At 49.4% G+C, this 14,861-nt stretch overlaps 1 protein-coding gene across 1 annotated transcript; it reads left to right on the forward strand.

Annotated features, from left to right (window-relative positions):
* Positions 1 to 7,746: 7,746 nt before the first annotated feature.
* Positions 7,747 to 14,791, forward strand: LOC122394424 (putative glutathione-specific gamma-glutamylcyclotransferase 2). The gene is made up of 4 exons (XM_043391292.1): positions 7,747 to 8,180; positions 8,792 to 8,827; positions 10,921 to 11,207; positions 14,512 to 14,791. The coding sequence occupies exons 1-4, from the start codon at positions 7,926 to 7,928 to the stop codon at positions 14,789 to 14,791; spliced, it is 858 nt and encodes a 285-aa protein (XP_043247227.1). The 5' UTR covers positions 7,747 to 7,925.
* The last annotated feature ends 70 nt before the right edge of the window (positions 14,792 to 14,861 follow it).

Here is a 14,861-nt window from a genome sequence, read left to right on the forward strand (position 1 = left end):
GGTCAGGTCATCACAGGTCACGAAAATATTATATCATGCGTCGGTCACGTGACACATGTTTTATGGTCCATTTAGGCCATAGATTTCGAATTTGATGTCGTCTGTGTCATTTGAGGTCATTTTGAGTCAAATTTAGCTTAGGTCAGGTCACTTTCAGGTCAAAAAAGGTCAAATTTTGAAGTTAACATTTTTCAACAAAAAAGGTGTCTATTGGATGCAGTTTGAGCTCAGGAACACGATGGTGCCATTTATATTGGTGTACGATGTCAAATACGTACTGAAAAAGTGATTTGAAAAATTAATAATTGTGAATTTTTTGCAATAATGCGTATAACTTGGCCATTTTTTAAGATATTTAGCTAAAACTTACTAGAGTTAGTCATAATCATGCGTTCTGTCACATATATTCCGGTTTTTTCGAAAAGTCAAAAACTTTTTGAAAAAAATATAAAAATATAAATTTTGAATATTATTATATAAAATTTTCGAAATTTTCAAAATTTTGAAAATCCGAGATAGCAGTTTGATAGCGCGGTCAATCCTGAGTCCTTTCATGCAAAGAAATTGGATCTAGCTTAAAAACTGAGCTCTTGGGAGCGATTGCCGTGGTTCAATGTTTTGCGTCGAAATCGGACGAACATGACGTCACTCTGACGTCATTTCCGGCCGACCTATGGTAGCTACGAAGTTCAAATTTTGACACAAGGTGTCAAATTGATGCAGCCGAAGGTACTGCAAGTTTGGCGTCGATACGTCAAGCGGTTTGGAAGTTATTGCAGAAAAACGGGAGGGGGGGCTATAAATAGCCCCCCCCCAGTGGGGCGCGGGTTAATGATATTGCTTAAAACTGCAGTTGCTGAACTTGCCATGACCTCACATGACCTCACGTGGTCCACGTTATGCTCCTGCAAGAGCATAATGTGAGTTCACATATGCATTAAATATCCTTCACAGGTACACTATACATATACTACAAACCAGGGATTTATTTATTTATTTCACATCATAGACCCATTCCACACAAGCGTGGCTATTCTAGGATCAGGGTAACAATTAAAAAATAAGGATAGTTGGTCACACACATCGTACACGAATTCATTCTCACAAACGCACACCCAATCACACTTCCCGCGAGCGGGTCACTAGCCGGCATCGGTCTGTTGCTGGAGCAAATACCTCCGCAGCTCTCTTTTAAATGGGCTCAGGCCTAGGTCGCGAATCGTTTGTGGTAAGTCATTAAAAGCGGTCACGGCTGAGTATAAAAAGCGTCTCCTACCGGATTCTGATCTAATGGTAGGCACATTCAGCAGCTCGTTCTGTCGCGTGTCGCGCTGATGAACATGTCGTCGAAGCGTGAGGCTGGCGGATAACGTCTCGGGCTGAGAGGTAGACAGAATGCGCTTTAACAATGTCAGCGTGTGAAAAACATGTAAATTGCGCGCCGAAAGCCACTGCAGTTCATGAAGGACGTCACTCACATGATCAAATTTTCGACGCCCGGAGATGACGCGTGCTGCGAAATTCAACACTTTATGTAGCCGACCAGTTTGTGTGGTGTTACAGGTTCCGTAGACACTAAGACAGTAGCGAATAAGTGATACGACTAGAGATTGGATGTAGAGTTGTGAGCGTCGCAGAAGGTAAACTATGACGGCAGTGACTCAAACCGATTAAAATACCTGTGCAGCGCCGAACCACATCGTCAATGTGCGCGGTAAAAGTCATAAATTGGTCGAATACGACACCCAGGTTTCGCACCATGAGAGAACCGGAGACAGTCGTGCCCATGAACTTGATAGAAATGGTTGGTACCTGTCGAAGATTTTGTCGAGTGCCGAGAGCTATGAGCTGTGTTTTTTTAGCGTTGATTTTCATGCCATTTTTGCCAAACCAGTGAGCAAGTTATATGTATATGTATATGTATATTGTATTAGCGAAGCATTCCAATGATGGATTAGTGTCAGCTTCTAGTCAATGACAATAGTAAAAACATATAAAACACAAGCACACACACGCATACACATTGTGCTAAAATACCAAAACGCTAGTCACATGTCGAGTTTAAAAGTCGTAAAAACTCCGCTTGTTGCGAAAGATTACGTTCCATGGAGCTAACAAGGGCACCAATGTCTCCGGGCCTGCCACTCACGAGAACCTGAGTGTCGTCCGCGTACTGCACTATGCACGCGTCATCAGCATACAGCGGCAAGTCGTTGGCGTAGATGCTGTACAACAGCGGACCGAGCGCTGACCCCTGGTAAGTTCCGATCGGGTTCGGCAGAGGCGACGACAGATCACACGAGCCTCGCTGGCTCCCAGCTACTACTTGCTGGTAGTGGTCCGCCAGGTAGCTCTTAAACCAGCGAGTGTCTACACATTGTACAGCTCCAATTTTCTCAGAAGTCCATCATGAGGTACAACATCAAAGCACTTTGATAGATCTAAAAGGCACAGAAGGGTGATCTCTTTCCGGTCCATGGCCTCAAACACTCTGTCAGTTACAGTGAGTAACGCTGTGTCGGTCGAGTGGTTCAATCTAAAACCGTGCTGACTAGAGGAGAAAAGGTGATGGGTTGTAAAGTACGTAAAAAGCTGTTCATAAACGACACGTTCGGTTATTTTGGCGATGGTTGGTAGGATTGATATGGGACGGACACGGAAATTGGATAGGTCAGTGGATTTGGACGACTTCTGGATAGGATGGACTAGGGCTAGTTTCCATGATGTTGGGACGGTGTGGGAGTTGATGCTGGTGTTGACAATGTGGGTGATGAAAGGGCAGATGGAGTCGAAACACTGCTTGATGAACCGCGCACACAGTCCGTCCGCCCCGCACGACGTGCTGCTCGCCATCCGGCCGATAACGCGCCGCAGCTGCTCCGGTGTAACAGGCGCTACCTGGAACCGGCCGGTGCTGACACGCGGCAGGCGCGGGGATGCGGAGCCGTGGAAATTTCAAACGGCTCCGGCTCCGGCTCCGGCTCCGGAGAAAAAAATCGGCTCCAGCTCTGGCTCCGGGTGAAATGTCATGGCGGCTCCGGCCTCCGGCTCCGGCTCCGGCTTCAGTACTGAGTACATCCCTTATGCAATTATATACGGGTGGAACAAAAAAGACGATGGGATTGGTACACGTAGCTTCTGTATTTGCATAACAAGGCTATTTTGAATACCACATGTACTGTCACTGCCTTGTAAGTGCTGTCAAACCGAACTACGTCAATCATTTTTTCCTCTAAAAAAAAAACAGGAGCCGGAGTCACCCCCTTTTTGACGGCTCCGGCTCCGGCTCCGGCTCCGGGCAAAATATGCCGGCTCCGGCGGCTCCGGCTCCAGCACTAGCTACGGCTCCGCAGTCCGCACCCCTGCTACGAACGCCACAAACACTACAAATAAGGGTCAACAATAACATAAGCATCTAAAATAGCAAAAACTAGGGTGACCCGCGTGCTCCGCAACGCGAAAAGGGATATTTTCGATCGGCGGGTGTTCGGTTGTTCTTGTGTCGGTTGGGTTATTACGAGCGAGCGAGCGCAGCGAGCGAAGCGAAGTCTTTACGAGCGAGCGAGCGCAGCGAGCGAAGTGAGTCTTTTCAATATAACGGAAAAATCTCAGTATGAGCGGCCCGGCCCGGCCCGGCCTGTAACGCTTTTGAGAGGCTTATATCTCAGCAACCGCTGGACCGATTGGCCTGCGGTCTTTTTTGTTGGGTAGCCCCATCCCTTCTACCCCGTAATTGACTACTTTTGATACATCTCAGTGGCCGTTGTGGCACGTGCCACGTGAAAAGTCAAGGGTGTTCAAGCTGTTTTGCAAAAGTAGTGATTTTGAGAGGCTCATTTCTTAGCAGCCGCTTGGGCGATTGACTTGCGGTAATTTTTGTAGGGTAGCAGCATCCCTTCTACCCAAAATAGGATACTCTCGATGCATGTGGGTCACCCCCAGTGCACGTGCAAAATACAACAATAAGAGGTGCCAAATTTGTTCCCATTTCAGTAACTCGGTAATTACTGGGGCGATTTCGCTGAAACTTGGCATACAGGTAGGCACCCAAAAGGCAATGCATTCCCATGTGTTGCGGTTAGGGTGCTACTGCACGTGCGCACGTGCAGGGGGCGTTTCCAGATCTCGAGAACGGCTGGGCCGATTGCGCTCAAATTTGGCACACGGTTGGGGACCAGTTAGTAGGGTGCCGTGCAAAAGTCATTTTGGACCCCGTTTGCACGTGCGCACGTGCAGCATGCCGCTTCCAGATCTCAGGAACGGCTGGGCCGATTGCGTTCAAATTTGGCACACCGCTAGCGACCAGTTAGAAGGGTGCTTTGCGCAAGCCCGTTGGAATCACCCTCTCGCCCTTCCGCACGTGCAGGGCTCACTACCTCGCTCGCTCGTTCTTCGCCCAAAAGGCGTTTTACTGGTCTATCCATTTCGGTCGAATGCTTTTTGACGGCTAAATGTTTTGGTTTGTGGAAAAAATATCCACCGCATCGAGGTGCCCGTGTCTGATAAGCATGCTTTCCACAATTCAGAATCTGTCAAATGTGCTTTATAATTTAGGCGCGTAGTTTTATGACAAATTAAAGGCGTAGATAATTTTCACTAAAAATCGTTTTGCAGAGGTTTGAAACATTTATATTTTTAAGAATACTGCTGCTTGTCATGCAAACGTGATGATTGGATCTTGGAGAGAATTGAATGCTCTCTCCAATGATAGCATTTTCAATTGTCAAACGTATCAGGTTAAGCAGCAAAATCCGTGTAATTATTTAGTGGCACATTTTGGACAAATACCATTTAATTCAGCGATTTTTTCCACATTGTTTTTGATCAATTAGCTTTTCACAATTTTTCCATGAGAGACGGTACATTTTTATTGCTAATAGCCGCTGTTTCAACTCATTCCGTCTGACGATCACCTGAAATTAATATAAATTCCAAAATCCGTCCAAAACGTCCATTTTTCAAAAGAAAGTGTCCTCCCCGGTGCACGTGGCGCGTGCCAACCCCTGCACCGCACACCATTCGATAGCCCATTCGATTCTCTACACGATGCTGTTTTCCCCGTACAGTCGTGTACAGGTTGATGGTCCCCTACTCTTTATCCACCGGGTTCCTATGGCTCAGCATTGGCAGCAGCCGCCTGGTACCAGTAGGCTGTGCCGCATGACCCGAGAGTGAAGCGGCACAGTCTACCCACGCCGTTTGACATCGGCTCGGGTCGCCGGGTGGAGCGCTTTGTAGACCAGCTGTCACGTCAGACCAGCGCGGGGGGAGGGGCTCGTCTCGGTGGTTGGCGTGGGCTGGGGAGTGGTGTGGGGAGTGTTGGTGGACCATGGGGGCTGGGCGGGTTGTGTGGTCACTTGCTGCATTGCACATTTTGCGTCGCTTAAAAATTGCATTCCTGTTTTTGCTAAGCACAATGCACGGAAGACCCAGAAAATATAATTTACTTGTGCATTGTGCAAAACGTGATTTCAGGCACAGTATCGAGGCAACCATAGGTCTTGTGCCACATATATGCATGATATTTAGGCAATACGCTTATGAAAATGGTAGATTGATCGGATTGATCCTGGATGTCAATTCGTATGCTAAATGTCGACATGTAATAAATGAACGAATGAATGAATGAATAAATCAATCGACAATCGACATGTAGATATAAAACCGTATAAATGGCTCGCAACCACTAAAATCAAACCAGATCCTAACTCGGAAAAGTAGCCGGAGCCCCGATGAGGCTCGAACCGGGACTCCACGTTGAAGTTTTTCCAATGATCCATCATCATTCCACCAAGCTAGAGCGACCGGCACCCGAAATCACAAAAACGGGGGCGTTTCCAGATCTCGAGAACGGCTGGGCCGATTGCGCTCAAATTTGGTACACGGTTGGGGACCAGTTAGTAGGGTGCCGTGCAAAAGTCATTTTGGACCCCGTTTGCACGTGCGCACGTGCAGAATGCCGCTTCCAGATCTCAGGAACGGCTGGGCCGATTGCGTTCAAATTTGGCACGCTGCTAGCGACCGGTTAGAAGGGTGCTTTGCGCAAGCCCGTTGGAAGCACCCTCTCGCCCTTCCGCACGTGCAGGGCTCACTATCTCGCTCGCTCGTTCTTCGCCCAAAAGGCGTTTTACTGGTAATATAGACAAGCGGCTGCGCCACTTGCTTCGCGGCGTAGCCAGAAAATGCGGGAACAGCCAATTTGCTTTCGAATGGTCTTTGATTTAAATTGATCTGTCGTCTGGAAACAGAGATATGGACGGAAACGTGCAGAGGAAAACTTTGAACATAATAACTATTCTGAGAGCTTAGTTGGATGAATTAGGGTCATACGGGGTCAAGTCAGGTCAGGTTGGTTATCCCTGGTCACACTGGATCAGGCCAGGTCACCTTCGGTGAGGCCAGGTCGTATAGGTCACCACGTCACATTGGATCGGCCTGTACCACACTTCTACTACTTCTACTTCTACCAAAACCTAAGATACATACGAGTACTTATATGCTTTGCATAGCAATCCTGATATTTGAGGCCATAGTATAAATTTTCGAAGCATTCACTCAAGCGGGGACGTATAGATCCTAATAATTTCCGCTGCGCCGTGGGAAGATGATAGGTTTATAATACATTATGTTCTATTCTTACATAGGCTTTATCAACTACCTATCGGCATCCATTTTTAGAAATAATGGCGTTGATTTGCTGCCAGTGTGTATCCAGAAGCCGCCGAGCTGTCCGAGGCTCACTGGGTGGCGCATGTTTAGGATCCTCAGTTCGTACACCTCCTGGCTGCGTGTCACCGCAACACCACCGGCATCCATCACCACCCATAGCCGCTCATTAGCAAAACGACCCGAATGACGCCGTTTTCACACCCCGTATTAGTCTCGATTTGAGTGAAACTTACAAAACACCCTGGTGATTTATTCCATCAGAACACATCCCCAGCGGCCGGAATACGTCAGCCACCCGGCTGGAGTAGGTATCTGAGCCGCCGCAGGCCATTTGGCACAGCTTGTCCCGAGATGGGAGTGCCCTGACAGGAATGGCAGGTGCTGAATCCATCACTGGGCGCCGCGGAATATCACCGACCGTTGTCACGACTGAGACAGTGGACACCCGGTCACGATGGAAGTCAATCAGATCGAAGGGCGGACGTCAATGACTGCCAGACATCTGCTAGGACGCCGAGACGCGACCCCAGTATGGATGAGCTGCAGAGGGGTACGGCCGCTATCAGAAGGCGTATCTGTTACCATGTGAGGCGTGGCCACGCCGCACTCCAACGCATACATTTGGGTACGAGAACAGGCTTATTTCTGCACCCGGATTTCACGTCGTGCTACCGTGGAATGTTGAAAGTGTGCCGGATGGAACGCTCATGAATGAAACGACTTTGATGGCCTTCAAGGCATGTGTGCATCACTCCCCCTAGCTCTTTAGCTCTCTCTCTCTCTCTCTCTCTCTCTCTCTCTCTCTCTCTCTCTCTCTCTCTCTCTCTCTCTCTCTCTCTCTCTCTCTCTCTCTTTCTCTCTCTCTCGTCATTAATACCTATCATTTGTCGTCAGCCTCTCCGTCAATGCTGCACCGCCCACCGCTGTGACCTGAGGATCATCGATTGTTGGTCCGGTGGGGGAGGGGGCAGCGGCTGCGCTGTGGCTCGTCGGTGTCGGCGGGGCTGTCCCTGGCCCGTGTGGTCTCCGTCAGTACAGCATTGAGCTGCAGAAGCTCTGGAAGCCAGCAGAGGTGTGATAGCAGCCATACTGGGAGTCTGTCCCAATCCGGATAGACATTTTCATATCTCCGGTAGCCGTATCTCGTAAAGGCTCTGTCTAATCCTCTACCTGTTACTTCCTGGATTTCTTCATGGCTCTAATTAAGACTAAATAACCGACAAGACTACATAACTGACACCAAGCCTCTCAGAGCGATGACGCCGCCTTCCTGCACGGCTGAGCAGCCGCTGTCCGCTGGTGACCCCTGCTCTGAGGAGTGGTCCTCATCCCGCGACCCGAGGTCAGAGGTCGCGCAGGAGTCGGACCGGGCTCACCTGTGGGTGTTTGGGTACGGCTCGCTGTGCTGGAAGCCCGGCTTTTCGTACCGGGAGCGCCGGATTGGCCGTGTGGAGGGATTCAGCCGGAGGTTCTGGCAGGGCAGCGTCACCCACCGCGGGACACCCCAGCAGGTGAGATCAGCTGACAGAGGGATATGTGAGCTCTAAGAGGGGCAGGTGAGCTAACTGACCAACATAGAGACTTGGGGAGCGTCACCCACTGCGGTACACCCCAGCAGGTGAGATCAGCACCGACGGAGGGACAGGTAGGCTCTTACCGACAGACCGACATAGTGAGCTCTGGCCGACAGATCGACAGACTGACAGAATGTCAGCCCTGACTGACAGACCGACAAGAGTGAGCTCTGAGCGACAGACCGACGTAGTGAGCTCTGACCGACTAGACAAATGGCCGTTACCAGGCTCGAATACTCTGGAAAGCTATACCTACCCGCCGATTTCCCTACCTCAGTCCAATTACCTACATCGTGTGGTGCCTTATTGCAACTTCCGTCAGTTTTGAATTGCACGACGCAATCTGATCTAGGAGTCGGACAGTGAAGTGCAGGTTGGGCTTACTTGCTCCGGCACTTGCCGATAAAGCAGTGGGCTGCTAAGTGAAAGCAGACGTAAATATATTTACTCGTATATACTCAGTCTCACACCCACTGGTGCAGTTTTTATAATTACCTTTTTCACTAACGCATTCGCCTGCGCTCACTATGTGTGGTCTCTGTTTTCAGCCGGGCCGAGTCGCGACTCTGGTGGAACACAGTCAGGTGAGGCGGCGGGACACAGACTCGGGACGGGGACGGAGGGACCGCGACTGCCGGGACGGGGACGGAGGGACACCCACTGCCGGGACGGGGACGGAGGTGGAGGGACACCCACTGCCGGGACGGGGACGGAGGCGGAGGGACATCCACTGCCGGGACGGGGACGGAGGGACATTGACTGGGGAACAGAGGTCTGCTCCCTTATCGGTCATTTACGCACCTAAACAACTACCCCGACTGCTTACTAGCCATTTAGTTACCTATCTACCTTTCCCTGAGAAACCTGAGGAGATGCGAGAACAACTATATCTTTTTTATTGGATTACATGGAACACGAGAACAAAACGTTTTATACAACAAAACGTTTTATACCAATTCCGTCCAGTAAATCTTGTCTGATTGACTCAATGACTAATTAGGCACCCACTGAATTAATTCCTTACTCAAAAGTAATTAATGCAATTTGGAAATACAATTACTTTGGAAGTGTTCGAATGGCTCCGATGTCTTATTGGGACTGTCGGGTGCTAATGGTACCGAACAGGTGCTCCATAACATTTCCATCAGCGCACTCCTTCGCATGACCCCACTATAGCTGGTCCGTGCTAATGAAATATGCACACTGCTTGCATATCGACTAAGCTACACTCAGTCAGGCAGCGATACTTACCTTGCAGTCACTAACGATTGCTCTTTGCCGAACGTTGCCTTGTACTAACAGATGTTAAAGGAAACGTTTAGGTCTACCTAAACGTTTCCTTTAACATCTGTTAGTACAAGGCCTACAGGTCACAAAGTAAATGCTTATTGTTTTTATTTACCTCCGAGTATATGTATTGGAGCATTTACAAAAATATCGAGGCACTGTTTAGTGCCTATAGCGTTTCATTCAAGGAAACGTCCCACTAGTTCAGCTCGGAGGAATCGTCTGCACTGCGGTGAATATCCACAAGTTTCCCCGCGGCCACTGGAAGGTAGGCCACCCGCAGCACTCCGGAGTCCGGCGGCACAGCATACCCACTCAGGCAGGCGCCAGGGTTATTGAGGGACCAGGCGTTGCAGTCTCTCGCCGCCAGATCTACATTTGCAAACTGAAATGCGACGGGACGACCATAGAGTGCCGTTGTCGGCTGTTGCAGGAGCTAGGAACATAATCAATATACACGTATTTTTAACGGTAAAGATATTGATGTCATTTAGGTATAGGTTACCTGATGCAGTGACAGTCGCAGACTATAGATTTTATGGTTAGGTATTCGTGGCAGAATTAATTAGGTATTAATGCCCAAACATTGCTACATTATGCCAATTTTTAAGTCACGTTTCTGTATGCATCTTTTGTAGTCTTATTTGTTCTTCACCCCGAAGCAGTTACCTACTACATATGTAGTTATTCGTCATTAGCTAGACGGAATACTACCTACATGCATAGAGTTCCCCCCACGCACCGTCCCCGGCCCGGAAACAAAGTGAGCGGTCAGCTTTAGTACCCGATCAGTTTCCCACCGGGGAGCATACGGCATGCAATAATTGGTTTGTATTGTCACGCACGTCGCACAAGGACCATGGCCCTGTCGGTACATACATACCGGAACCCTCACGCACGGAAGGCATGTCGGTCAGCGAGTGGGTATACCCAGTGGGTATACCCCGTGGGTATACCCATGTGTGCGCTCTATAGAGCGCACACATGCATGGGGTCTTTATATGCATATCCATTACTAATAACTGGCACACCATGTGTGCCATCCAGCGGCTTGGCTGTAGGTGGGGTTCTTCATTAAAAGGCGGCTTCATCAGGTATGACCGTGCTGGTCCTATAATCGCTCTTGGGTCTTGGGTCATTTGTGGCCAGAAACTAACGATAGAGCGATGGGGAACATGACACGGGGTTTAACGCAGCATAAACACGTTCTGTTTGGCAAGTTAACGAGCAGCAAAGGCTGAGTGATCGATATGACATCGCCAAGTGGCACCAGGTCTCCTTCGAAAGACTGGAAAATAATGCACTAGGTTCCGAACTTGCGCTTTTCCTGCACGGCACTACATGGGGCTACGCGACCCTGAAGTGATCCTAAGCACTGCCTGTCCCCCAGGGCACCACGTGGGGCTGCGCGTTCCTGGTGACGGACCGGGCAGCGCTGCGCTACCTGGATGGCCGAGAGGTGGTGCTGGGCGGCTACCAGACGCGGCGTGTGGCGTTCGTGCCCCGCGAGCCGGGCCGGCCGCCGTTCGCCGTCACCATCTACTTGGCCACGGAGCGGAACCCGCTGTGGCTGGGGGAGGCGCCGCTGGCCCGACTGGCCGCCCAGGTGGCCGCCGCCAGAGGCAGGTGCGGCCCCAACGCCGACTACGTGCTCCAGCTGGTCAGATTCATGAAACGGTGAGCGCGCTGCGAGGGGTAGAGGGCCATTATCTGGTATGTGGTATGTGGTTCTCTTTTGTTGGTTTGTTGGTTTGTTTGTTCATTTATTCATTTGTTTGTTTTTATCTTTGTTTAGTGTTTGTGTGCTTGTTTGTTGATATTCAGGGACCGAGTAGCACGAGTTCAGTAAAACTGCACCCGGCTTTAGTCGCTTGACACTTACCTACTCATGCGTCAAACCTCAAATGGGTCAAATGGTCCTATTACACGTGCATATTAGTTATTATCCCGCGCCGTGCTGGTGGCCTGAACTTTCCGCCGAGTGCTGGGGGGGGGGCGTTTTCACGCCCCCCCGTCTAACTCGGCTCCTGGGCCACGTAGCGACACGCGGTAAGCGGCAATCGAAAGAGCGTCAAAAATAAAGACGAAAACACTTCGGTCATTTTTTGGGTCAGGTCAAAGGTCAGGTCACCAGAGGTCACCAAAGGTAAAATGTTGACTATTTCAACATTTTGGAAACTGCCAACGGCTATCTCGGGAACCGATAGAGCTACAGCGCCGCGGAAAAGCGCATTCGATAGCCCTTTTACAGACCTTTCTGAGTAATGTTCTCAGATTTGACCTCAGGTCAACGGTTTAGCCTCCAGAGGGCAAAAACTCCAAAAATAGCCGTTTTTACGAAAAACGTTTTTTCGTCAATAACTTTTGACTCATAAGCGCCATGACATTACTTTTGCCAGCATCGTGTTCCTCTCGTCGAGACGCGTCGAATGAACTATTCGTTGACCTTGAAAGGTCATTTTGAAAATTTGACCTCAGGTCAAGGTCATGACCTGACCGAAAAGGGTCATGTTGCATATCAGTCGATCCGTATCGTCGAGCTGAACACATCTGACGTGTTTTCACCGCTCTAGCACGTCTCTATCAAAAGTTATAGCCAAAAAACTGCTGGCGACCGTTCATGACCTGAGATGACCTCAGGGGCACACAGAGGGGTCACAGGTGCATTTTTCCTATTCAGTGTGTCATGTTTACCTATGAACCGATGTTTGAGAGCGTTTTGAACGATATTCGTCCAAAAGAGGCGCATTTCAATTTTCTCCCATTGACTTATAATGGAGAGGTCGCAAAATTGACCTGACCTTAGGTCACAGATATCAAAAATCCGAGATATACATTTTATACATACTGTTACTCATATCAATCGCTGAAAGTTTCAAAGTGATCGTTCAGTCGGTGTAGCTATAGCGAGCCTTTGAACGTTTTCTGAGGTAAGGTCACTTGACGTGACCTGGTGACCTGACCTTGAACGGCCTAGGTCTGAAATTTTCACAACATGTGCGGAAATGATGTAGGAACACGTGTACCAAAAACGGCGGCGCTGCGCGCCGCCGTTTTTGAGATATTCGCGAAAAACCTGAGGGGGGGGCGTAAAAACGCCCCCCCAGCACGGCGCGGGTTATAGTACCATGCATAGGATATGGAGTCCGCCTGGCAACTGCCGTGTAACTATGAGCGGCACTTCCATGATTACGCTGCGCCATGGCGATCACCGTACCACACCACGCACTCGGTAATCAACGCGTGGTCTGTTGGGACTAATGTTCCTGCCCCCCTCCATACGCCCCTCCACCCCACCCCGTCCAATGTGGGTTAATCAGCGGCTGGGTCGCCATGTGGAATGTATAAGCCGGAGCTGCCGGCCTACCTGCTACACGCCACGGACGCACGCGCTCGCCGCGTGCAGGAGCGCAGTGCACTATCCGACCGATGGAAATTACCGATAGTCGTTAGACGTCCATCAATATTCATTGGGTGAATTGATACCACCCGTGTTTTGTACTCTTTGTATATATTGCGACACAACCTTGATGAATGAGCAATTATGAAAGATTATCATTTTTAGATCATAGTCATGCTTACCTTATTTCATTTTCGAGGTCAGATAATAAACGTAATCGGTTTTTGAATGGGTGATTTCGAGCATTCAAGACCATGAAAGTTTCTTTTAATTTGGAGTGAACAAGAATCTTTGAATGATGCATCACAAAAGGTAATTGTAAGGCCAAAGTGAATACATAAAAATTGGGCAGGAAATAAATAGGCTAGGGAGGCATTATTGGGACCATGGAGCAACGAGGTTGGGTTGAGAGAACGAGCCAAATAGAATATCAAATGAAGAAAAGAAACAAAATTTGCTAGTGGGGTGCCTGTCGCTGCGTCACGTAACGTTGCACACTTCCGGCTACATACACCTCGTTTTTCGCGAAACTCTACCTCGGTTAGGGGTGAAATGGCGAGGAGCTCGTATGTACCTGCCTGTCTTTCCTCGGTCAGAGTGTTTAATCAAACCCTATTAGTGGCAGGGGGTTGTTTTCATTCACCCCTCAGGTTTTTTGGGAATATCTCCGAAACCGCTGAAGCTACGATGCTGAAATTTTCTGACTTTTCCTAAAACTAAATTGGGCACATTCCCTGAAAATTTCAAGTTCATACCTTCACCAGGGGCAGCTCCAGAGCACTGGGAATTGGGGGGTCCTATTGGTGAAGCGAGTCATTTGGGCGAAGATCACGATGCTGATGTATTATAACTGTATGCATCAGATTTACGAACAGTGAATGAAAGGTATCATGTGATAACATATACAAAGTTATTGTGCATCCTCTTTCAACACGTTTTTGCTATAATAGGCGGATCCAGGCGTCCAAAAAGGGGGGTTATGTTTTACCTCCCAACATAGGTGCCCTGACACCGCCTATGCATGACCAATACAATTGTAGTCGTTCTCTCATAAGAAAATTGTAACATAACAAGACCATTACCACCGTCCACCCTTTTTAGAAACAGTACCAACAAAAACCTTATTTACTATAGTTTTTGTGTACCCCCAATCTCAATGATCTGTATCCGCCTATGATGTTAGGATCCATGTGAATTCCTGGTTCATTCTCTATCGATCGGCAAAAGTTGCGTTAAGATTGGTTCAGAAACCTGGCCGTGATAAACAGTCTAAATGTATCTGCAATTTGCCCGTTTTTACCCCCCTCTACCCCCCTATTGACATCTTTTAATTTTTATTTTTAGAAATGTAGATCACGTTGAGCAAAATCGAATGCCGTTTGAATTTTGAAAATCGGCCCGTTAGATCTCGAGATATCAGGGAGGGGTCGTAAACAGCCCCCCCCCCCCCCCCTGCCACTAATAGGGTAGCCAGGAGCCTGCCACTAATAGGGTTAAAGAAAGGCGACTCAGGTCCGGCGGGAATTAAAACAGGTCTACTCGTAGAATCATTAACGGCTTGTATTTTTATCGGTTCCGCAGAAACATACCTGAAGAGTGTGATCAACACCTGTTCGACCTGGCTACTTCTGGTGAGGCCGCTGTAGGCGGCTGTACCTCACCAGCTGCAGCTGGCGCCATCTGCCGTCCTACGGTACCGACACCTCACCAGTCCCAGGTGGCACCGTCTGCTCAGCCCTCAGTGGCGCCCCCTCGCGCTAAGCCTGCAACTGCCGGGTGTCGCCGCCGCTGTGGCCAGGAGGGTCCCGAGGATGCCGGAGCGCGGGAGACCGCTCAGGAGCCGCCGGGCCGCTGCCGCTAGGCGGCGCCAGGGTGCACGGGGCGCCTACCGCGCAGCTGTCCTCGTCTGGCCCGTCTGTGATATCCTCTCT

This window comes from Amphibalanus amphitrite, unplaced genomic scaffold (genome assembly GCF_019059575.1).
Source record: "Amphibalanus amphitrite isolate SeventyFive unplaced genomic scaffold, NRLGWU_Aamphi_draft 000591F_arrow, whole genome shotgun sequence".
NCBI lineage: Eukaryota > Metazoa > Arthropoda > Thecostraca > Balanomorpha > Balanidae > Amphibalanus > Amphibalanus amphitrite.

Coding starts and splice junctions, on each gene's coding strand:
- LOC122394424 (XM_043391292.1), top strand. CDS start 7,926: ATGACGCCGCCTTCCTGCACGGCTGAGCAGCCGCTGTCCGCTGGTGAC. Junction 8,181..8,791: donor ACCGCGGGACACCCCAGCAG/GTGAGATCAGCT, acceptor CTCTGTTTTCAG/CCGGGCCGAGTCGCGACTCT. Junction 8,828..10,920: donor CTCTGGTGGAACACAGTCAG/GTGAGGCGGCGG, acceptor CCTGTCCCCCAG/GGCACCACGTGGGGCTGCGC.